This window comes from Euwallacea fornicatus, chromosome 9 (assembly GCF_040115645.1).
Source record: "Euwallacea fornicatus isolate EFF26 chromosome 9, ASM4011564v1, whole genome shotgun sequence".
In the NCBI taxonomy this organism is placed as follows: Eukaryota; Metazoa; Arthropoda; class Insecta; order Coleoptera; family Curculionidae; genus Euwallacea; species Euwallacea fornicatus.
The window spans coordinates 329,941-352,372 of NC_089549.1; the positions used below are offsets into that span (position 1 = coordinate 329,941).

The 22,432-nt window shown below is 37.7% G+C and overlaps 7 protein-coding genes across 23 annotated transcripts in view; 4 read left to right on the forward strand and 3 right to left on the reverse strand.

Annotated features, from left to right (window-relative positions):
• LOC136341300 (clavesin-2-like) lies at positions 1 to 8,196 on the reverse strand. 9 transcript variants are annotated; one of them, XM_066286111.1, is made up of 7 exons: positions 8,138 to 8,196; positions 1,995 to 2,122; positions 1,848 to 1,942; positions 1,645 to 1,795; positions 1,398 to 1,591; positions 336 to 514; positions 1 to 273 (listed from the first exon to the last, which is right to left on the reverse strand). In XM_066286111.1, exons 1-7 carry the CDS (start codon positions 8,179 to 8,181, stop codon positions 93 to 95), a joined length of 972 nt encoding a protein of 323 aa, XP_066142208.1. In that variant the 5' UTR covers positions 8,182 to 8,196; the 3' UTR covers positions 1 to 92. The 9 variants fall into 9 exon arrangements, with proteins under 9 accessions (XP_066142208.1, XP_066142211.1, XP_066142206.1 ...); XM_066286114.1 differs by having other exon boundaries at positions 1,995 to 2,144; positions 8,138 to 8,154; XM_066286109.1 differs by lacking the exon at positions 8,138 to 8,196 and adding an exon at positions 2,948 to 3,371 and having other exon boundaries at positions 1,645 to 1,778; positions 1,852 to 1,942.
• On the forward strand, positions 3,679 to 9,538 carry LOC136341302 (clavesin-1). Of its 5 annotated transcripts, none has more exons than XM_066286128.1 (6): positions 3,679 to 3,697; positions 8,275 to 8,549; positions 8,604 to 8,757; positions 8,813 to 9,006; positions 9,061 to 9,322; positions 9,377 to 9,538. In XM_066286128.1, exons 2-6 carry the CDS (start codon positions 8,286 to 8,288, stop codon positions 9,415 to 9,417), a joined length of 915 nt encoding a protein of 304 aa, XP_066142225.1. In that variant the 5' UTR covers positions 3,679 to 3,697; positions 8,275 to 8,285; the 3' UTR covers positions 9,418 to 9,538. The 5 variants fall into 5 exon arrangements, with proteins under 5 accessions (XP_066142225.1, XP_066142221.1, XP_066142220.1 ...); XM_066286124.1 differs by lacking the exon at positions 3,679 to 3,697 and adding an exon at positions 4,554 to 4,734; XM_066286123.1 differs by lacking the exon at positions 3,679 to 3,697 and adding an exon at positions 4,817 to 4,971.
• LOC136341301 (alpha-tocopherol transfer protein-like) lies at positions 9,525 to 14,357 on the reverse strand. 3 transcript variants are annotated; one of them, XM_066286120.1, is made up of 7 exons: positions 14,126 to 14,357; positions 11,580 to 11,771; positions 10,974 to 11,225; positions 10,726 to 10,919; positions 10,562 to 10,672; positions 10,359 to 10,509; positions 9,525 to 9,685 (listed from the first exon to the last, which is right to left on the reverse strand). In XM_066286120.1, the coding sequence occupies exons 1-7, from the start codon at positions 14,136 to 14,138 to the stop codon at positions 9,582 to 9,584; spliced, it is 1,017 nt and encodes a 338-aa protein (XP_066142217.1). In that variant the 5' UTR covers positions 14,139 to 14,357; the 3' UTR covers positions 9,525 to 9,581. The 3 variants fall into 3 exon arrangements, with proteins under 3 accessions (XP_066142217.1, XP_066142219.1, XP_066142218.1); XM_066286122.1 differs by lacking the exon at positions 14,126 to 14,357 and adding an exon at positions 12,479 to 13,503; XM_066286121.1 differs by lacking the exon at positions 14,126 to 14,357 and adding an exon at positions 11,858 to 12,398.
• The window catches only part of ATPsynC (ATP synthase, subunit C), a 24,243-nt gene continuing 14,598 nt past the window's right edge, over positions 12,788 to 22,432 (forward strand). Inside the window, exon 1 of the mRNA XM_066286133.1 lies at positions 12,788 to 12,801. The gene's annotated coding sequence lies outside the window, so the exon portion shown is untranslated. The remainder of the gene's footprint in view (positions 12,802 to 22,432) is intronic.
• On the reverse strand, positions 14,970 to 16,951 carry LOC136341303 (alpha-tocopherol transfer protein-like). 2 transcript variants are annotated; one of them, XM_066286129.1, is made up of 6 exons: positions 16,815 to 16,951; positions 16,100 to 16,331; positions 15,760 to 15,916; positions 15,559 to 15,701; positions 15,344 to 15,505; positions 14,970 to 15,293 (listed from the first exon to the last, which is right to left on the reverse strand). In XM_066286129.1, the coding sequence occupies exons 2-6, from the start codon at positions 16,322 to 16,324 to the stop codon at positions 15,114 to 15,116; spliced, it is 867 nt and encodes a 288-aa protein (XP_066142226.1). In that variant the 5' UTR covers positions 16,325 to 16,331; positions 16,815 to 16,951; the 3' UTR covers positions 14,970 to 15,113. The 2 variants fall into 2 exon arrangements, with proteins under 2 accessions (XP_066142226.1, XP_066142227.1); XM_066286130.1 differs by lacking the exon at positions 16,815 to 16,951 and adding an exon at positions 16,471 to 16,616.
• Tmem18 (transmembrane protein 18) lies at positions 17,711 to 19,877 on the forward strand. Its single transcript, XM_066286131.1, has 4 exons — positions 17,711 to 17,893; positions 18,689 to 18,806; positions 18,856 to 19,004; positions 19,060 to 19,877. Exons 1-4 carry the CDS (start codon positions 17,831 to 17,833, stop codon positions 19,174 to 19,176), a joined length of 447 nt encoding a protein of 148 aa, XP_066142228.1. The 5' UTR covers positions 17,711 to 17,830; the 3' UTR covers positions 19,177 to 19,877.
• The window catches only part of LOC136340978 (uncharacterized protein C05D11.1-like), a 4,388-nt gene continuing 2,509 nt past the window's right edge, over positions 20,554 to 22,432 (forward strand). The window contains exons 1-5 of one of the 2 annotated variants that reach the window (XM_066285529.1): positions 20,554 to 20,898; positions 20,953 to 21,194; positions 21,255 to 21,464; positions 21,515 to 21,637; positions 22,127 to 22,381. In XM_066285529.1, coding sequence (XP_066141626.1) covers positions 20,727 to 20,898; positions 20,953 to 21,194; positions 21,255 to 21,464; positions 21,515 to 21,637; positions 22,127 to 22,381 — 1,002 coding nt within the window. In that variant the 5' untranslated portion in view covers positions 20,554 to 20,726. Of the gene's footprint in view, positions 20,899 to 20,952; positions 21,465 to 21,514; positions 21,638 to 22,126; positions 22,382 to 22,432 lie in introns of both variants that reach the window. The other variant, XM_066285528.1, reaches the window with a different exon arrangement.

Consider the following 22,432-nt stretch of genomic DNA (forward strand, 5'->3'; position numbering starts at 1 on the left):
TTTGTAATACTCCACCTTTATTATAACACATAAAAATAGAAAGTAATAAAGCTTAGCAAGCAACGCTAAAACAGCAACTGAAACGTCACTTCCTAACTGCCCTTCCCATCCGATAAACTCTGATCCTCCTCTAAATCTTTCCTGTGCTCCTCCGCCAAATCCCTCTCACTTATGTCATACCCCAAATTCTTCAACTCTCCCAATATCTGAGCGCTCCTGTTAAACCCATGAACCCAAGGTACAAAATCGTAGTCCGGATGTTTGCCCCCATACCTCGAAACGAATCATCCATTAACACCTATCTTGAATTCATTAAAAAAAAAAAAAAAACATACTTTTCAGGCAAATGCTTCGGATCGATGTGCTTGTGTAGGCTATCCAGGTCTTCTCCATGGAAGAAAATGCGGTTTTTCATAGGGCCTGTGATAAAAGGTTGAAAAACCCGATATACGATGTCGAAGATCCAGGGTTGGAATACTATGTGAATTGCGTGGATTTTCATTGGAAAAGAAGTCTGCAAATGTCTTCGTGAGTAAAAGGAAAATTGAAAGTCTTATGAGTTAATGTAGAGCTTGCAAAGACGCCCAATTTGATATTTTCTTAAGGGTTTTAGGATCTCAAGACACGACTTCGAGGCATAAACGCTCATTTTTAATAATTTTGTGTCTTCCTGACTGAAAGGTGAATACCATATTTCCACTAAAATTCCGCTAGATTTTGGTTCTTTACACCTACTGGCGCCATCTGCTAACGTGGCGCAACACTTTCATTCAATCCACCGACGAGCGTCATCTACTAACATGGTGCAAGACTTTGCTTTTTACAACAACTGGCGCCATCTCTCGGAAATGTCACCACTTCACTAGGCTAGATCAACAATTTGATAGTTTGAAAATCGTGCTCTCCAAGGTGTCAAGAATAATAGATTTCCGATTTTTAATCTTCAAATAATAGTTCTATTTTCTATTGCTTTCGACTTAATTTAACTACCAATTTTTCATCATCACTGGGAAGTTCACAGCTCATATATGCGTAAATTCCAATAGCTTACGAGTGAACACTTCCAAGATGGGAATTTCTTTCACTCTTTGATGTTAGTTTTCTATGTAAATTTCTAATTTCAGGTCCAAACGATTATGCCTTTATACCACTAAACGTTGCTTAATTACCATGTTTCGCCGTAATTAAACGATTTTAAGCTAAAATATTAGTAAAGTTTAAGGGCACGAATCGAATATGTTTAATCTAATGAGCCTCATGTGAATTTTCAATTGTCGCAATTTAAACTTCAGAGGATGCTTCAGAAACTAGAATATTCTTACATATTAGTTTACACTCTATGAGTTGACGGGATATCAAATTGAAAAATTCTCTTCACTCGGAATTTTTTATCTTACCACCAAAACCTGCACTATTTTATGAGCCAAACTGGGAGTCATGTAGTATGCCTGCTGGAGGGTCAAATTAGACAAGTCAAATAGCCCGATTCCCCCCAAAATCTGGGCTCTGGGTTCCATTATGGCCAGTTCCAAAATCGCCATTGTCGCCTGGAACAGCTCCGTAATTGTATATTTTTCTGGGTCCCATTTACCTTCAGAATTTCAATGAACCATATTAAAAATTACCCTCAACAATCGAACACACCCATTCTATAGAGGAGGATCCTCCTCCCGCTGGCCTCCCTATAGGGAGGGACCGTTATAATGTCATCGCCAGAGATGCGCAGCAGTCGCATGAGATTCACCCCATCAAAATACTCTGGATTTTCTTCCTTGAACCTATAGTAGTTTACGAACTAAAACTCTGTTGTTTTAGGACTGGGGTCATTTTAGAAGACAAGAATTTACCAACTTATAGGCGGCTTCGACGCTAAATTTTCGCCCTCTAAGGAACCGCAAGAGGAAGGCATCATCGGTCCTATGAGGGGTGCACTCTCCTCTGGCTGGTAAAAAATGCATCAATCAATCTTGGATACACAGGGCAGAAACACCAACCATATATCAAATCTCGAAAATCTTCCAGGACCATGCAACGCGTATTCGGGTCCTCCCTAATGTTCTCCTTGGCCCATTTTTGCAGCTCCTGGGGGGGCGTCCCTAAATCCAACTCGTAGAGAACCTCGCTGTCCATAGGTGTGGGAGAAACTAAGTCATTAATGAGTATGAAATTAATTCATACAAAATATTTATCATTATTGAGTAGTTTTTTTCCTTTCAAATGGAGAAAGCTAATTATCCTAGAAAATTCATTTTTATTTCGAAAAACCGGTATCATTATGGGACAGTTGTAATTAGCATAGTGCGATTTCATGACGATTCTTCTTTTTTTTTTTTAAAGCCTTGAGCAATCGATGCAAATTTCAGCTAAATAAATTCAGAAAATAATGGCTAAACAATTCGTAATGTAAACAAAAATGCTTTCACCATACCGCCCCTGTGGAATTCGCACGCGTGCATCATAAGTGCCACCATGCAAGTTAATATTTTTCCTAATTCCCCATCGAATATTTTGGCTAATTATTTCTGAAGGTTCGCTCGATTTTTTTCCTATTTGCACTCACTTAGGTATCCATATTTCTGACAATTGCCCATGTTTCACACGCAATACTGACTATCCTCAATTTCAGGAACGCGACCAGCGATGTAACCACCGAAGAAACAGCACACCTAACAACTCGAACTAATGATAAAAACACTTGCAACGCCCATTTACAACTTCTAAGTGAAATTTGGAAGGTGGGAATGGTGTAATACACGCTTGGGTGGCTTTTGAACAATGCAGCTATTATGTCAAAACCGAGTGTACACTTAGCTGTGAGGCAAGAGAATCAAGAGCATTTTGTTTTGATAAATCGGCCCGAGAAAGCCGTTCTAGTAATAAGAGCAAAAAATCTAAATTCAACTAAAATAAAACCATTATAACGGTGATCCATCGAGCCGCTGAGTACCTTTCTGGATCGTGAACGCTCAGTTTGCAGCCTCGTCCTGGTGCAACATCATAACGCTCTTTGTCCCCGTGTCTGGTGGCAGAATCTATCCTTTCGAACAAACCATTAGATATCATCGAAATAGCAACAATTTGCTCGTTTTCCGTACAGGAAGAGGGGGTAATTGGCTTCGCGATTGTTAATCGACATAAATGCCTGAACTTTTTTTCGAAAACACGATACAATAAGGCCAACAGGTCTACACGAGAGATAGTTACGAACTCACTCTTTAAGTTCTGAAGAGGACGGAGAATGTTGGCCGTTGCAGATAATCGCTAAAGAAGAGATTGCAAAACCGAAAGTACGTAACTGCAGCCTATGTAAGAGCGAACTGCAGCGGATGAAGGCACAACTAACACATTTACTTGCAATTACATCAATGGTATCTGCATGTGCTCGTTTGCACCATCACTACCAGCAATACCAGCGCTCGCCTCAGTTCGCTCTCGGAACTATTATTTGTTAGTTCAACATGTACATTTCCTCTAAAAAAATTCGATTTTTCTGAACTCCAACCGCTCAGTATGTTTACCGTGGAAACACGCCTTTAAGTAAATTTGACATTAGCATACAATGCGACTACGTTTCGTCGCGAGCTCTTTCGAGCACTTTGAAGCTAGACGTCATAACGTACTGGTGATCAAAATTAACTAATTATTGAGTTCGAGGAAGGTTCAGGAAGATAGAATTGGACGCCAACAATCGACTATCGTAAGTTTGAAATGTGCATATATAAATTAAACTTTTGCGGCGCCGCTCCTGCGCGAGCTGCGTGAGACGATCGGGGTTGCTACCGTGTAATTTTTCTTCTGTGCGCATTTAGTTTTTTCTAAATTTGTTGCAATTTTCAAAACGATCACTGACACGTCTCGCGAGCTGTGCCAGCAGGTCCCTTGAGCCCTGAAGACCTCACAGTCGCCCATCTACCGGGGCATTATTTTTACCGGCCCAATTTAGAGCAGGGAAGTGCGGTTTTTCCTCTTTGTCCGCCGGAATCTTGCCTGCGACAGAGTCGTCAGTCCGCAAAATTGACTGAAGAACTTAAAATTTTTGCTCAAACGAGTTGTAAAAGCGTCCAGCGAAGTCGGGTATTTCAGAATCTCCTCCAACTGACCCGATTTCTTAAATATCAGCGTGGAACGTTTAGAAAATGGAAATTTCCTGAGAATGGTACCGGCAAATAGTGCATATTTTATCACACGTCACCTCTGCAAGAAGAACTGACCGTGCCAGTCGATATCCAAGAAAAAGCTAGAGTTGCCTCGCCGTTACATCGAAAACTACGGAATTTCATGCTAAATTTGAATATTACTTTAAATTGTTGTTGCGCAATGAGGAAGGCGAAAAATGCTGCGGCATATCGAAATATAGAGTAGGCGATTATGCAATCATCATCATCATCAATCAAATCCAGAGATTATCGATGCGTTTGAAAGCGTCAAAAATCTCGTTCGTTAAGTAAGAACATTGCTTGATAAATTATGAATAAGCATTCTATTTAAATTACAAATTTTGTTATCGCCAAATACACTTCATAGTCGTTGTTGTTACTGTCGGCCAGTTGCACTTTTCGATAAGCTTTTAACCCATTTATAGCTCATTTAAACAAAACAGCAATTCCTCAAGTGTTCTTTAATTGGTGTAAATTCAATTCGATATTTCGATATCGTCTATTTATTTATAACTGTCAATAAGCAAAATGCCGGATTATAAAGCAAAACTTGTATTCAAAACACCTCCGGAGGCACGTAAGTACTCATGTCGAAGGTTAGAGGATACTCCAGGCAGTCTTACAGCGGACTTTTTAAGTACTACTGGTACTTGCTCGGGCATAAAATAGTGATAAGATTAAGTCTTGTTCGAATAAAACATAGAATCAAATAATAACAGGCTTCAGTTTGAAGACCGCAGCGGTGTCATATCAGCTTCTTGAAACATGAGTGATAGCAGAGCAAAAATAATTTATCTGCCACCAACAGCAGCTTGTAAGTGGGAATTTGTTTAATATTCTCGGCATTGTAAAGGGAAAATTCGTTTAAAGAAAGTTTAAAAGGCCAATTTCTCGACAGACGTGCGAAATTCCCCAAATCATGCCTTCAGCATTCTGTCAAGAATATCGTTCGTACAAAATATTGAATATTTTGATCAGTCTACATGCTTACACTCCCGTGTTATTTTTAAGCCTCGGATTGGCTTACTACGCCTGAAATACACATTTTCATTTTCTATTGTTGTTAAAACCCCAAAGTACCTGTATACAAAAGCACAAACGACATTCTCAGGATTTTATCCACGTTCCAAAATGCGGCGCATGTGGAGGTTGAATCGAACTTGGCTTTTGTATAAACGTTTGACGCTAAAATGTATTTAATTGGGTCGGAGAGGTATCTGTGGCCAGTTCTAAAGGAGGTTTACAATTAGTACCATATAATTAAGTGTGCATTATATCTTCTGTATGGCTTTGGCTTGCATCAAAGTGGTACCTGCCACTGAGGAATGTAAGTATCAACAAGTCACGGCAAATAGGTTAATTTTTTTTTTTTTTTTTTTTAAATTGTGCCGGCAGAAGTACATAGATACATATATGTATAAATATTTTTTATATAATGTGACAGAGAGCTATTAATAAAGCTCGTTAACCGTGACGATCCACGACCTCGAAGGTTTGTTATTGAACTTATATATTTTAATATTAAAATGCTGTTAATTATTGTTTATTACCGAAGGTACGTATTTTACTAGTTCACATTTGTTGATGTTAGCCTACGAGTTTCAGAAACTGTACTGTCACTGTAGCGCGAATCTCGATAAATATTTACGTAAAAATAAAAAATAATAACAATTTTCCACCGTGATTAATTAATTTGCGCATTTTTTACGAATTCAGCCTGGAAATCGCTGCTAAAATGCAGTGAAGTCGTTTTAAAACAGTCAAATATTGATAACTTCTGGGAAGATTACGTTTTGTTGCGCGTTCCGCCAGCTGGCGCTGTCGACACTCCGCTTTTCTAACGTCTCGTGTGAGCGTGATTTCCGACGGATGAGATGAGCCAATAAAAGCTCCTAAGCAGGGATGGCTTAGTCTCACACACCAAGCGTCAAGAACGATTTTACTAACAAATGGAATGAAACAACGAGCTGCCATTCGAAGTCATTAACTAATTAAAATGACTCATATTATAGCTAAACAAACAATGGCCGCAATTATCAGAAACCCACACACAGGCATGGTGTTGGTCCCACCGTTTCAATCTGCGACATGCAGAAATCATTACTTTCTCAAACTGGTTGTGATAGCTGGACCCTCGAACCTTGACTACTCAAATTAGTTGCCATCAATAATCGCGATTTAATAACGTACACTGGATGCGCAAGAGCTGGTCATCAACGGTCCTGTCCACCACATATACATATAGGTACACCTTCATCTCTTATCAAAACTATACAGGTGGTTGCGCCATCCGCACGGATCGGTGGAAGTTAATATCGAAAGTAGATACTTGCGTGTGGTACCACCGCAGTCGATCGATTCTTTGTGTCTCATAGGAAGTGTTAATGTACTCAAGATGCCTTCCAAGGAACTAAGTAAGTCGAGGTGTTTGCAGTTTAAATATTTTTCAAAGAATTCGCTGAAAAATTGACCAAACAAAAAGTACACAATTTATACGTTTGATACTGAAATCGACGGACACGGACAAGTTTATGGACAGATTAATCGCAATTCAAATGAGGTTTTTCTAAGTTATTTGTTATTTCTTATTGTAAATATTGTACATCCGTCGTAGATTTTGGACTTTAGATCGTGATCTGTGCCGCTGAGGATGAGACAACTCAACCGGGGTAACGCGTCATCATTAAGACGAACTGTCGTAATAATTTATTATCTTTAAGTTATTCCGTGTTGCCTCATGGCTCGTTTAAATGTGGTCTCTTTGGCGCAAATCTATGCAACTCGTAAACGAAATCTTGCTCGCATAAAACTAGTTAACTATCGTACTAGGCACCAACGAACCGAAACCCACATTTATTAGGCCGCGATCAACTTATTATTAATAAATTCTGAAATGAAGCCACGCAAAGGCAATTTCGTAACCATGATTTAATTGATAATACGTTTTTGGTAATAATTTAGAGTTTCGGGCACTTCTGTCGAATACTGTAAAGAAGATCTTGACGTCCGGGCGGAGAGTCGATAATGACGTATTAAAATTCGCCAAAGACCTTTGCTTTAAGGTTATATTACCTTCACCTTAATTTTGAAGAATATGTACTGTGGGTTTCGAAACTTTTCGATCATGGACAAAATTATCGATCAAGCTAAGTATGCACTGCGCATAATTATTAACCCAATTTTTGCATCAGTCGAGGCGAGAAAGAGTTTCATGTTCTTCCTGTAGATTTACCTAAAACTGATAGCCGAACATTGCTTACGTCAATCATAACGACCTTCATCATGGAATCTGGTACTGCATATCAATTACTCACAAATTGATATACACAAGCTTGTTGTTGTTTCCCACAAATTTGCGGGAATTTTGTCGTACTTCTAACTCACTCGTAGTGATGTATGGTGTTAGCATCAATCACTTTGGAAATTTATTTATCGCCGTTTCAATTGAGTCACTAATATTAACGTCAATTTTGTTTCATATCGTTTAATTCTGTATGAATTTATTGTCGAAAGCACATTTCAAAGCTTCGAAACCCGTTCGTAGGGCTTCAGATCCTCTCCGAAACAGATTTAGGACACGGCGCAATTCGGCGGATCTCACTAGCACGACTCTAACTCAGACAGGGGTGCCGTCACCTGAATATGCAGATTTTGCGGAAACAAATATCGACCTCATTCGCCAGATGTCAAGAAAATTTTGTAAGCGTCTCGGTAAAATTGTTAAAAACCACTTTCCTCTTTACTTGGCAGTTTATTCTTTATGCTAGTTATGGATTATTACGTCAAGATGATTTTCTTTTGTACTAACGCAATAAAGTTCCCAGAAACTTCGCTATTCGGATACTTACGTTTCTTGTTGTACGTCCGATGATCAGTCGAACGCCCTAACTATATTGTTATTTCAAATACTGTGCTTGATTATAATAAATTAACCTTCGAAATAAAACAAATACACCTTGAATTTTGCGATATACACTCACCAATGTTTTTCACCGCCTATACGTGGTCCACACGCTTTCGACATAGTCCTCAATCCAATAAAAACAGCTTAATTCAGATTAGCAGCGGCGTTCAAATCAGCTCTCCACTTTCGAACTAACCGGAGATTTATTTTCAGTTAAAGCCACGATGCTGTCCGATATGCAAGAGATGCCCACAATAGAGCTGGGCAGTCACACTCTGATGATAGAGCTGGACGAATTGAAGCCCGAAGTTCAGGAAATTGCCAGGAAAGAGCTGCGAGAGACTCCTGACATTGTGAAACAATCTACAAAGGAACTAATAGACCTGTTGAAGGAGGAAACCGACTTGTATATTCCGTTAGAGAACGAGGTGTGGCTTCGCAGGTTTCTGAGGCCCACGAAGTTTTACCCGGAAAGCGCTAGGGATTTAGTGAGTCTCTCACTTATTCTGTATGTGACTTACGCTCAAAAGCTTAATTTGTAGATTAAGAGGTATTACGCCTTCAAAACGAAACACCATAAAATGTACGACGCACTTTTACCAAGTAATGAAAGAAACATCTTTATGCAAAACATCCTGATAGTTCAGCCCAATAGGGACCAACTAGGACGCAGAATGTTGATCATAGAGTTAGGAAGTAAGAGCCTCTCTTGGAGTCACAAAAACCTTCTAAACCCCTTTTCGTGCTTCAGAAAAGTGGAAAACCGACCAAGTGACCCTGGACGAGGTATTTAAAGGGTGCGTTTTGTTCCTCGAAGCCGCCATGCTAGAGCCTGAGACTCAGGTCTGCGGTGCTGTGGTAATTTTCGACATGGACGGTCTCTCTTTAAGTCAAACCACTAAATTCACCCCCGCATTCGCTGCCAGGATCGTAGAATGGCTTCAAGTGAGTGCTTGAACCTGCATTAACCTGCGCAGAATGAACGTTGCCCTTTTCCAGGATAGCGTGCCCGTCCGAATCAAAAACATTCACGTCGTAAACCAACCCTACATCTTCAAAATAGTCTTCGCCCTCTTTAAACCCTTCTTAAGGGAGAAGTTGCGCAGCCGCATTATTTTTCACGGAACCGACCGCAAGTCCCTACATAAATACATAGACCCTCAGTGTTTGGCGGAATGCTATGGTGGTACTCTCGATTTGCCCAGAATCGACGGACACCAATGGCTAGAACTGTTGGAGAAATGTGATGATGAGTTCAGAGGTATTAATGATAATGATGGTGAGTGTTGCCGTTCTGATGCGGAATTTGTTTCAGCTATCAATCAATATGGTTACAAGAAGCGGGTGCCCAAGTAGGAAGGTTCTTCGATTTTCTTTTTTATGTATTTGTTTATGAGTTATAGGAATAGGAAGATAATAATTTTTGTGATAAAATTTCGGTTAAATTTGTACATTAAAAAGCATTTTTCCTTTTTAACACTCCAATTTATTTGTTCAAAAACGTGACACAGAGCCGTACGTTATCCTGGCTGGCCACAGGTATTAATCACAGTGTTTTTTCCATTGTGCGACGCCATCAGATCGCAGTCCTTGCTCTCCGTGAAGTACCCATAAGTCTGAAATTCTGCAATTAGAAGAAAAATCGTATATTTAATGATCGTCACTTGGCGAATTACGGGACAGAGACGCGAATCGAGCACATTCGGCGACAAGAAATATCATTGTACAATCGATGGTGGGAAATTAGGGAAAATCCTAATGGCAGCAATAGACCTTCCGCCCCCCCCCCCCCCCAGTTTAGGTGTGAGTAGACGCTCAAATCTCGTTTATAAATACTGAAATTCGGGGCTTCAGTGGTCGACAAAGAAAGGCGAAGCGCAGACGCGTTAAATGATACCAAAAATCAATTCAAAAGTAGTTTGAGGAAAGAACATTCGAAAAACTGTGACGCCGTGAATAGACCTTCAACACCAATGAATTTCGTTGTGCTCAGTCCCCCCAAATGTGTTTTTGCATATGCCGAAAGTTGCGGCTTAACGGTTTGATAAACGAACGTAGCTGTCGTGCAATTGGTGACACGAACAATCGTCGGAAAAAAGGTTTCAAGAAAAAGCTAATTTTTTGAAGATTTCAACACCGAAAATTGACCTCCTCGAACTCCGACGAATTGCAACATGAGCAATTCTCTAAATGTCTAAGCTTGCGACTTGATTGGTCGACAAATAGAGACGTGACGCACCGCGTTTCACGACACAAAAACAAGATTACAAATAATAAATAGAGAATTTGAAGAATACCTTTAAATTCGTGCTGATAGTAAAAAAGCATGTCTGAGAATATCGAGCCTGGATACTCTGGAAATTTGGCATTTCCCCCGAAATACGGAGGAAGACTGTCGGATCCAATCTTGTCGCAGAGCGACTTGAAGTCTTTTCCATGGAAAGAGAGCTGCAAAGTAAATCTATTATATCTAATTCTATAAAATCAGTTCGTATTGTACCATTTTCTTCAGGTGTTCCCCCAGCAAGGGCTTAAAGAGGGCGTACAGCATGTTAAACAGATAGGGCTGATTGACAACGTGCAGTCCTCGTAGTCTTACTGGAGCACATTCCTTCAAGCAAACGACGTAGTTCGGATACACCATTGTAAAGTAAAAATCCTCACCTGCACCCAGTCAACTATAAGCTTTGCCATGGAGGGTGAAAACTGGCACACGTGACTCATAGACAAACCTTCCATGTTTAAAATAACATTTACACCCCCCACCTGAGTTTTAGGCTCCATCATGGCGATTTCTATGGCCACCATTATGGATTTGAACATGTATTCAAGAGTCACCTCTTTGGGCTTCCATTTTGCTGAAACACGTCACACTTTCCCGTTGGGAAACATTTCAAATTTTGAATTCATACATCCTGCGTTGATGATCATGATTCGGCCACCGGATTTGCTTCTCGTGGGCAGGAACACGAAGACTTCGCTATCGAACACGTGACGCACCCCCTCGGGGGTGACACACACGCCTCCGTATTTTGGGTATTTCAGTTTGAATTTGTAGAACTTCCTCATGATTTTGAAGGACTGTTCTGCATTGCATTTAAAGGGCCGCAGGAATTTAGTCAAAAACTTGTCGTCTTCGACGGGAAGGCTCAAGCCCTTATCGACTGAAATTGGTTACTGTCATTTAGTGGCTTGTAATTTATTTTCTAAAGTCGCCTCTAAGTGACACAAAAACTACTCGAAACCATGCATGAAACCCGAAAAGTAACTTCGGGGGAATTACTCGAGGGAGCTAGCGGCGCGTTGCAGCAGATGGCGCTATCATCTTCACGGTGTTTTGGCTAATGCAATAGGTCAGTCCGTTTGCGACAGGAGACGCCGGCTAAAAACTTCTTTTCGCATTCATGCAGATTAATCTCCTCGGCCAAATATCAAGATTGTTTTGTACGATTAATTAATATTTCCTTATTAAATTAAAATGTTAGATACCTCACGCCAACGTTAGAATATTAACTTACCTTTGATTAGCTCTCTGAGTCTTTCGAGGCCCTGTTGCAGCCTTTCCGGTGTTTCGAGCAGTTCGGTCCTGGCCTTCTCCTCAAATTCGCCGGAGATATTTTCCAGTTCCAGCCTCAACTGATAAGGGCCTAAAGTCACGAAAGGGCTGCCCTTTTCGTCGGTTTCCACGCAAACTGGCATTTTCATTAAGTCTGAGGAAGGCCAAAATCAACGATGCAGATTATGTTTTAAAAGAAATCGAAACCAACCGGTTACGCAAGCTTATTTCAAGTCGTACCTTTCTCGCAGCTTCAGCCAAACAGAAATTTCACCGCAAACAATGCGACTAAAGCACGGTAGTATCGACAAACGATCCAAAACAGGGTACTTTCCTCTCTGCACACACAAGCGATACTAGATCTAATTTCAGTGATGGCAAGACGTCGTGACGATGTTAATTCGCGATTAATGTTTCATGCAATTAATGAATAATCCATTTTTAATAGGTACAACGTTGTATGTAAAAGTGTCATTTTACCTTGCTTTATGTTGTTTATGGCCACATTGCTTATGGGTACTATTATTTAGTTTTAAGCAGACCAACGTGCGTCGACTCAAAACAACATGCATGAACCACATTCTGCCACGCATTGTTTGTACGCAATTGTCTGATATTGTGTTGATCGAGCTCATTGATCGCAGTATGGCACAAGGGAAATATGTCTCCAGTTATTGAGAACTTCCAAGTGAAAGCAGCCATTTCTCTATTAGTACATCGACCAACGAAACCAGTTTAACGGGTTACAAAACGTGACTCGGACATTTATGTAGTCAAGAGGTGTATTTTCCGGTGATCGACAGACGCAAAGAGAACTATGCCAGAATTAACGCGTGACTCAAATAATAGCCCCTCATCTACCTTCAATAATTCAACGCTTAAAACGTTATTAAAGACAATTCGAGTTTAGCTTAATATAAACACTGAATTTTAATGGCGGCTTAACTGACCCCGAAAAAAGTCAATAACTCCGTATGCATGAGACATAATTTTAAATCAAACCAGTATCATCATTAGTCGCAATCAATATAACAATGATCATCGTCACAGATAATTTTAATGAGGCGTGATGTGGAAATTAGGTCGTGTGTTAACCTTTGTTGCAGGAATTAAGGGGAAGGTTTATCCCTCACCATATTGTCGACAAAGCTCCTCCCATTCTTGTTGAAATGGTGAAGGAAATTTGTCTTGATTAAAGCTCTAGTTTTACTGAAGATGGTTGTGTGAAAGTGCGTTAAAGAGTTGTTCTTTTGACTGTTACGTGCATTCCATTCGTTGCACACCGGGAGTGAAATACTTCAATTAAAAAATATTAAAAACGCGTTCTTATCAATCCTTATATTAGTTGAATACTAAGATGGGTTTGGAGATTTTTGTGGCAAATTAATCTTAATAGCAAAACCGAAAGATCGCTCAATGCACAAGGCGTTTTACAAGAAAAAGTCGAGAAAATTAATTTCGTAAAATTTACTCACTTTTACTTTTACGACTTCTTTCACTTTTACACGCTTTTTACATATATTTATAATAAATATAAATTAATTGTCACCTTAACATTTTGCTTCGGCCTCTTAAAAACTGAACAACTTCAAGGACTGAATAATATATGTCGGGTTAAAAATATAATTTTCTTATAGATAATAGCCTGACCATAACGTCACGATCTAGCAGCGGCATATTACAGTTCATGAAATTGTCCAGAATTCGTAATTTTCATTAGTATGCGACTGCTACAGCAAAACTAATTAAATTATATAACTAAAAAACACTTTTGTAAGGCAGTTCGCGTAGGGTTATCGAGTTCATCGAGGTACTAAATTTGAGATGTTTTTCCAAATCAATTGCCAAACGTGTTCCCGAGGTATCCACCTTCAAAGTTTTAAAAATGGCCTCTCGCCTTGGAACTCTTACAGATAAATCATATTGTTGATAGGTTTTATTATTATTTTTTTCTGTTTATTTACGTATTCGTATTTAATGCGATTGTGCGCAAACAGGGTAAATAAAACATCCGATTTATTTTATTTTTTTTATTTAAATAAGACCTTTTTCTAACATCATTTGTTGATCGCTCATTAGGTTCCGACTTTGAAATGCCATCGAAAAACGTGTGACTGCGCGCGTATCGATCGCTGAAACGTACGGGTAGCGCTGTTGGTAGCCCCCCTGTTAGCAATGGCGATGTGAACTAACCTGATATATCATATTCGCGCATTTATTGGAAATAATACACGTATGAGATGAAGGACCAGATAAAGCCAGTATCGTATCAATCTATTCAACCTTAACAATTCGGAAAGTTGCGTAACGATTATGATCGAATAAGCAACGGCCATAAGCATCATATAGTGACCTTTCAGAGAAAAATTTTCCTACACTAAATTATCCAGAATTTGCCAGTTTTATCAATAGCTCGTGCCTGACTAATGCAGGCAACCATTTCAATATTTGCAATAACTATATAAACATGAGTCTACCTCTCGATGGACCTCCTGAAGGCTTTCTTACCATTTATTTTCATATTGGAAACATGATAAACAATGGGTTCCTTCGGTACCTCTTAGTTACATCGATATACCAACCGACTGGGATGGCACCACATTTTTCTCTTCTCCGTTTTAAATAATATCTGCCATTTAAATTTAAAACACAAAGATTTACGTAAATTTTCATATATTTATTAATAAAATAAAGTTAATAACATAGGCGAAGCACCCCGACAGTCCGCTTACTGAAAAATGTCACGATCGTTTACTGTTATATATTGGCGGGAAGAAATCTGCCAGCGTTTAAAGACGGATTCACAGATGGCGCCACAAACAATCAATAAGGCTTCGGAAACTTCCGCTATTTTATTTCACGATAAAACGTATTTATAACAAGCAAATTCGCAAATACGAGATTTTTACAACAACTCGAGGTCCCCCTTAGTCCCCCCAAAGTGAAATGCTTTCAAACATATCAATGGTGATACGCCCACACGAATATCTTATACTCATGAGTGCATAAATTAAATGAAACGATGCCGTGCTTATTAGTAAGCCATCACTTTGAAAAAAACTCCGTTGCAATCGTAATAATTATTAATAGAGAATGAATGATGTAGTAAATTGCAATATTGCCCTTCCACAAATAACAGTTCAGCACTTCCAGGCAAAACGAATTGTTGTCACTTAGAAGTACAGAATGGAAAAAAATAAAACAAATGTCGTATTATGAATATTTTATTTATCGTGCTACATAGGTGAAAACACTAGACCATGCTCCAGTTAATTCAGTTCAAATGGGATATTTCTCTTCACCATATTGTGAAGAAGTTCTTCCTAATTCTTGATGAAATGATGAAGGAATATTTTTCTATATATGTATATTTCAACATTTATTAAAAACTACTGTACATCATATTTCTTTTTAAAAATGTTAACAGTCGTTTTAACCTTATTCCCTAAAAATCTTCATAAAAATAACCTACGAGGCATATTAAAAACAAGAATAACTAATTTCTATATCCGAAACTGTTCATCATCTTAATGTGGTCTAGGTGCTGGTCCAAAACTGGATACCATTCCTTGCCGCTATAATTGATTTCGGGTAAGTCGCCGCCATAGTCAGAAGGCAAATGAGAGGCAGGAATGAATTTGTGTAGAGAACTCATTTTAGAGCCATGAAAATGAATCTTGAAACCAACATTGTAACCACAATCTCTTCAATAAAAACCATACATACTCTCTTATTTAGTTTCTCCCTGATGAAAGGCTTGAAAATCTTCCAGACCATGCTGAAAATTAAGGGCTCTTTCACCATGTGGACCTCCTTGAGACGCAATGGCATGGCGTCCTGGATGAACCCTAGTAGCTTCATACTGAAAGAGGGAGTCAAGTGTCTGATCTAAAACAATTTAATTATTATTAATTGTATGGTTATTTTTGCGCATTAAAAACCTGTTTCATTCCTAGTCCCTTATAATCCATGATGACCACCACTCCGGTGATCTGCGTTTCCTCTTCCAATAGAGCAGCCTCGTGAATGAGGTAGAACAATCTAAGCATTTGGTCGGTGGTCACTTTGGAAGGGTCCCAAATTTCTGCAGAAAATCATTTTTTGTATAGACAATAACGATAGCCTTAACAGTTACTAAATACCTCCGCAATGCACCACAAGGATCCTTCTGCCCTTATGGTCTCGGTCCTTAAGGACATTTACCACATCATTCTCGATAAAGGCCTTTTTTTCGTCTTCAGGCAAAAGGTTATCAAGAATTGCTTTGTTTTTTTCTTTGAAGTCAGCAATTCGTTTCATCTGCAAAGAAGGTTTTTATTCGCAACCTTGATGGACATTTAGCTGATCCACACATTTCAATGCATATACTTATGATTGGAAAATGCTTTTTTTTTATAAGATAAAAGGATAAACCTGATAATAACAAAAGATGTTTAATCCTCTAGACACGTTGAAGTATATACTAAACTTTTTCATGCTTACCAATTCATATGCGCTTTTGGCATAAAACTTGCAAGGCCTTAGATACATGATAAGCACTTTATCATCGTCAGTCTTAAAGTAAATCTTGTCATCGTTTTTTAGAAGGTTTCGAAGCTCCTCTAAAGCAGCTGCTACCACTTCAGGGGTTTCCCTCAGCTCTTCGGCTGCTATCTGCTTTAGGTCGTCGGTGAGGGGCCCCACGTTTAAAGCGAATTCCGACGGCATAGTTACACTATAAGTGCGAAAAAAGGTTTCTCGTATATATGTAATGTATCTAGTGCTGTCCTTGAAGGTTTCTTATTTTCGTGATGGTATTTGCATGTCAAACGTTGTTAAATTTGATGGTAAATGATATTAATAAGGATTATTACCTATATATTGTCTAATTTTCTGGGGAATGTGTATGTGAATTTCTGTAAATCTGTCGTAAAATTGAGGATATCACACTATTTGAACAAACAATACTTGTAGAATACATTTCAGCAAATCTCTGGTTTCATATTGCAGCCACAAAAGCAATAAAATTTTGCGATTATCAGAGATTAGAAGGACATATTTTCTTGAAAATTATCGCGATTTATCCGCTTATAGGATCACGCATACCTCCTATTGCAGGGTCAAAGATCAAAATATTTATTGAAGACTTCATCCCCTTTTGAATGTCCTCATAAATTTTAATGACAACAATTTTCACAGTTAAAAGAAAAATACTGACCTGAGTAAATAAACGGGAAACACTACTCACAAATTTTTGGAAAGACTAGCGGTACCTTCAGGTCGCAGTAGCTAAATGCTTTATTTAAGTATCAGGCTTGACCTTTTACTTTCTTTATCTTATCCAATATTTTGAAGCGATCTCAAAGTTCAAAAACCGAAATTCAGTAAAAGAATAGATAACATAGATGACACATTGTTGTAAATACATTGATAGAAGCCCAAAGGTCAGCGATTCATCGACAGGAAACATAGCAGCGATAACGATGGTAGCTATATTAAGATTGAGGTACCGTCTTAGCTTATCAAATAATTTTTTTTAAATTACAATTTGAATGACTTTGTTTCAAAACGATAATAGTACATATCGGTGATTATTTGGAAGCAGTGTTAGGTTCCACTCATGCTGGTTTTCAATCTTAAATAAGTCATTTAAACACGAAACAGATTTTTCTTAGAGCATTACTACGCTTTAAATTAAATTACCGCCAAAATTAATTTAAAATTACCGCGTGGCTGTATTATGGGTTGCCTGTAACCCCCAGGTTGAAAATAATTAATTCGGCGTGCACGATCAAGTAGATATAAACAACTGTTTAAAATTCTACAGCAATTTTTAATTAATTAATTAGTACATTTTCGTAATAATGTTATAATTTACGTATTAAAATAATATTATTGACATTTATTTGTTCGGTTTTGCTTCTCCGCAATATATTCTGCCATCTAGTGATGGTCAGCCAGAACATCGGTGCTATACAAACTTTACAGCAATCTGCTCAGTCACGTCGCTATCCTTGTCTTGCCCTTATGCGTCAAGGACTAAAAAGAGACGGAATGATTAAATTACGAAATTTTCATGGTTTTAACCAAAAAACTGTCATTAGTGTCATTGATTTGTCATAAAAAATTTCCTAAATTGTTATGATCAACTGATAATTAGTTGATAGGTGTGATTAAACTTTTAATCTCCTTGAAATACTGTTTCGGTAGTGTTTTAGTTGGTGTTGTAGAATAATGAACAAGTCAGATTTTATAGATATTAGCAAAATCGAAGGATTTGTCTCGTTTTTAGCCAGCGTAAGTACGATTTTGGTTTTGTACACCCGTCAATATTCATCCCCGCATTTATTAACAAAATCCCCGAAAAACCGGTTTTAATTAGGGCACTTTGTGTTGTTCTTAACATGTCTACATAATAAAAACAGAATTAGGCCTTCAGAGTGATTTATACGGTTAAAACATTCCTTATCCAACCCATGTTGATCAACTATTAAAATGTGTCTTGAATACCATCTTTTAATTACTCAACTCTGTACTTAATCCTATATTAGCTTGATTATTACTAGCATCAACCACGCATCCTTTATTTATCATAATTCCTCGACAAAAAAAAGTTTTCCTCTCTGTTTTTCATATGATTTAAGATCCTCAAAGAATATAATAAGAGATCATCTCATTTGTAATATGTTATAGTCACTGATGTCTCTTCTTCATTTGTTGCCCTTCTCATAAAATATTGAGAAATGTACATATACTGCTTACAAAAATAGTCAAACGCATTTTTTCAGTCATTTTTTAAAAGATCTTTTTAAAATTACTAATGGTCAACGCAGTGAGAGTTCTCAAATAACAGTAACTACCAAATGCAGTGGTTTGAAAATTAGTAACATTTAATGAAATTTTTCTTTTGATAATTTTTTGACTAATGAATGTCAATGATTCCACAAGCAGTGGACTTTCTAAATTTTTTTTTGTTCAACAAAATCAGCCAAGGGATTCCTAAAGAACAAGGTTTAACAAAAGACCAAAATTGTGCCCTATACTATTTTTATAAGCAGTTTATAAAAGTTAACTCCCCGACCTTGAATTTAGATCGATTGGAAGGACCCATGGCTCATTGGCCTCTTCACTTTCCATCTCTCAATATTCATGATGGCCCTCCTCACTAGGAATTATGGAAACTTCCAGGCCTTACTATTCTTCATACTATGTAAGTCTTTGTCCGTGTGAGAGCCCAAGGAGACACTAAATTATTCCAGTACTGCTGGTGTACTTCTCAGAAAATATCAATGCCATGGCGTCGTCTCACTGGAAATTATTCTCACGACAGCAGTACTTTGACAGCAATGGCCTGTTTATCTCTGTAGTATTTTCAATGCCTATTCTTATCAACTGCATGTTAATGGTTGTAAGTGTTTTTCAATCCCATAAGGATTAAGTTGTTATTAAAGATGTTTTTCAAGGGGAATTGGCTGTATCAGTCCACGCAATTAATGACTACCTTGAAAACTGCACAGCTGAAGGAGAAGCTAAAAAAAGAAAAGCATCTTAAGGTGTCAAGTAAATCTAAAAAGGAGTAAATATCTTTGGGATACTTAAAGGACTATGAGACGTTTAATTAGTTACCTATAATTTTAAAATGATAAGGTATAAGGCTTGTTTTAGAGGAAAAAACTGGATTTCAATTGGGACAAATAATAAGAGGAAGGGCGATATTTTTGTACTTATATATCTAGGTAGTTTTAAGCACTTTGTGTAATATTGTGAAGAGAAGAGAAATATTTGAGTTTGTCCCTGCATAATCTGTTGGTGCCATAAGTTTTTAAGTTTATTTTGTAAATTTATTAGGATTTATGAAAGGTAGTTGCAAAACTTATATGATTTATTAGTATTTTCTAGTCAGATCTACTTATCTTGGTGCCCTTTTTTAAAATGTCTATCATTGTTTAAGGCAACTACTAAAGTTGCTAATGAGTGATCCTTGAACTCTGATGTGCATATTTAAAGTTGTGAATATTTCATATATGTGTAGATATTAAAGCGTGATTGTAAATAATTACAAGGACAAAAAATATATTTGCTTTTAATATGTAATTATTTTGCAGGAAATGTGGTTCATATTATGCCTTAACGTTGCCGAGTTTTCAGTTTATGTAATTCACTTTACAGTTATCTAAGTTGCAAATGATTTTTATATGTGTATATTATGATATAACAATGTTTAAAAAGAATCCCTATTTTGATTTATAACAACGCAAATATAACAAATTATTTCTGATAATTATGTTAAAAAGACGTGTGCAAACCCCCGTATGCCAGTGCTGTGTTTGTGGCAATGTTAACGTTGTTCCTAGGAGAACGTTCTGTTCCCCAGAATACGAAACTGGGAACCAGAAGACATGAATCTTCATCTCTTGCTACCTATAGAAAAAAGGGAGAGCCCAAGGATATTTCTTTTTGTGCTTTAAAAGGGCGATTTCTGCCTAACAGCAGGAATTATTCCTTCAAAAATTTATTATATTAGCGCAGAATTCTGATATTATTGCGTAGAATTTGAATGCCCATCACCACTTATTTCAATCAGGGGAGTTCGAAAGGAAGGAGAATTGATATTTCACTCGCGCATACAGGTCTTATGGAAGAGTTGGAATTTTGAAGAAGAAAGTGTTCCCGCAAAGCTTTCAAATGAAAGCACTCAAGATCGTTAGAAATTCAGTGGATCAAATGATTGTGGTTCCTACTGCTCAATTTTACTATTTTCGTTATCAAGTACTGTCGTTTTCTTTTTCGATAAATTCTTTGCCGTTATTAAGGAAAAATTTATTGGCCGTTGCCAAAATTCTTTCAAATTTCTCGACAATGGCGAAGGAGACTTATATTTCGCATTATTAAGGTTACTGCCTTTATCTTCATTATGTTAGTTGTATCGAGTTAATTACAATTAGATAGATGGCGCCACGGTAACAAAGACAATCTGTCATGAGTTTTGAGGTTGAGCGATTATTTTTCTGTAAAATTTTAGATATTTTCTCTATTATAATCAGCGACAATTAATTATTCCCGAGTGTCTTTGTGAAGTAGTGTTTGGGCTTTAACTCAAATCAAATTTCTGCCAAAAATCGATTGAAAAATGCCTCCGGTGGACAAAACTCCTAATGTGTTCACTAGTAATTTTGACCTGTGCTACTCCCTGAAGGCTTTCAATAGAATCCCCGTCTCTGAGTACATCTCCAAGAAGACGGGCCTTACGGTCTGCATAGCTCAAGTGGACGGACCAGTGGTTAATGGCTATTTTTGCCTAGGTTTGATATAACTCCCAAATCATTTTTTTGGCAGCTCATTTTATTCCCAATTAGCTACGGAAGCCTTTGACGATGATGGGTTGCCCCACACTTTGGAGCACCTTATATTTTTAGGCAGCGAGAACTACCCTTACAAAGGTGTCCTCGATTTATTGGCCAATAGATGTCTAGCTTCAGGTACCAATGCTTGGACTGATATAGATCACACCTGTTACACTATGGAGACTGCTGGGTCTGAGGGGTTTTGTTCCCTAATGCCCATTTTCTTAGAGCACATTCTCTATCCTATTTTGAGTGTATGTAGTGTGTTTATATGTGTGTGTAATAGAATCGAAAGCAAGAAAAGAATATTTAAGGAAGAGGCATTTATAACTGAAGTTCACCATATTACGGGTGAAGGGGAGGACGCAGGGGTGGTTTATTGTGAAATGCAAGGACGTGAAAACTCTGCTGAATCTCGAATGCATTTGGCAATTGCCAAAAATATTTACCCAGGACATTGTGGGTATTCTTCCGAAACTGGAGGAATTATGAAAAATTTGAGAGAATCTACTAACAATAGCAAAGTATGAGTTTATTATAGTTGCTCGTTTCAGAGTTGAGTTTGGAGTTTCAGGTTAGGGCTTATCATAAACAATTTTATCGACCTGAGAATTTGAAAGTTATAATCACTGGGCAAATAAGTCCAGAAGATGTGTTTAGAGCTTTAGAACCTTTGGAGCAACAAATTGTCTCGAAGGTAAATTGTTAATACAGATATACAATAAAAATATATTGTTGATTTAAATTACTTATATATGTTACTCAGGATAATTAAAAATGACACAATGTTGTGGAAGTAAATTGTTTTGCCCTTTTATAAATAACAAACAGTGATAATAGCTAAATTTGACTTATAAACGCTCTTCAGAATCTAAAAAATATTTATTTTTAGCAGGCAGATGCTGAAGCATATTTTAAACGACTGCAGGCAACCCTAAAATCCATAGTTGAGTACTAATTCAATTTAAAAACAGTTTATTTTTTATGAAAAATTGTATAGAAATTCAGTGACTTATTTTTCTATAGTTGGGTAATGATAAGGACAAAATGGAAATTTCTAATCTGTTTGTGATTCATACAGGGGTTAAAGCTTTGATATACACGGCATCGCCTAATGTTTAATAATTTGGAACAGCATATACTATATTTGAGGTTTCTTTGCTCTTAATCTACTCTCTGTCTGAAGGGGGACCGCGAACCATTTGAGCGACCCTGGCAATCACCAGTTCCTCGCCTTGAATCCTCAAAAGACCTCAAAATTAAATATCCTTCAGATGAAGAGGACAATGGCCTTTACTCCATGGCTTGGCGCGGCCCTTCTTGCGTCTACGACTTATATCATGTAACTGCCTGCTCGCTTTTACTCAAATATTTCACCGAAAATTCCGTGTCTCCTCTTCCAAAGGTTTTTGTGGAAATTGAGGACCCTTTTGCGAGCAACGTAAGGTTTTATGTATTTTTTAATGGTGTGTAAAGAGATTCAATTCATTAG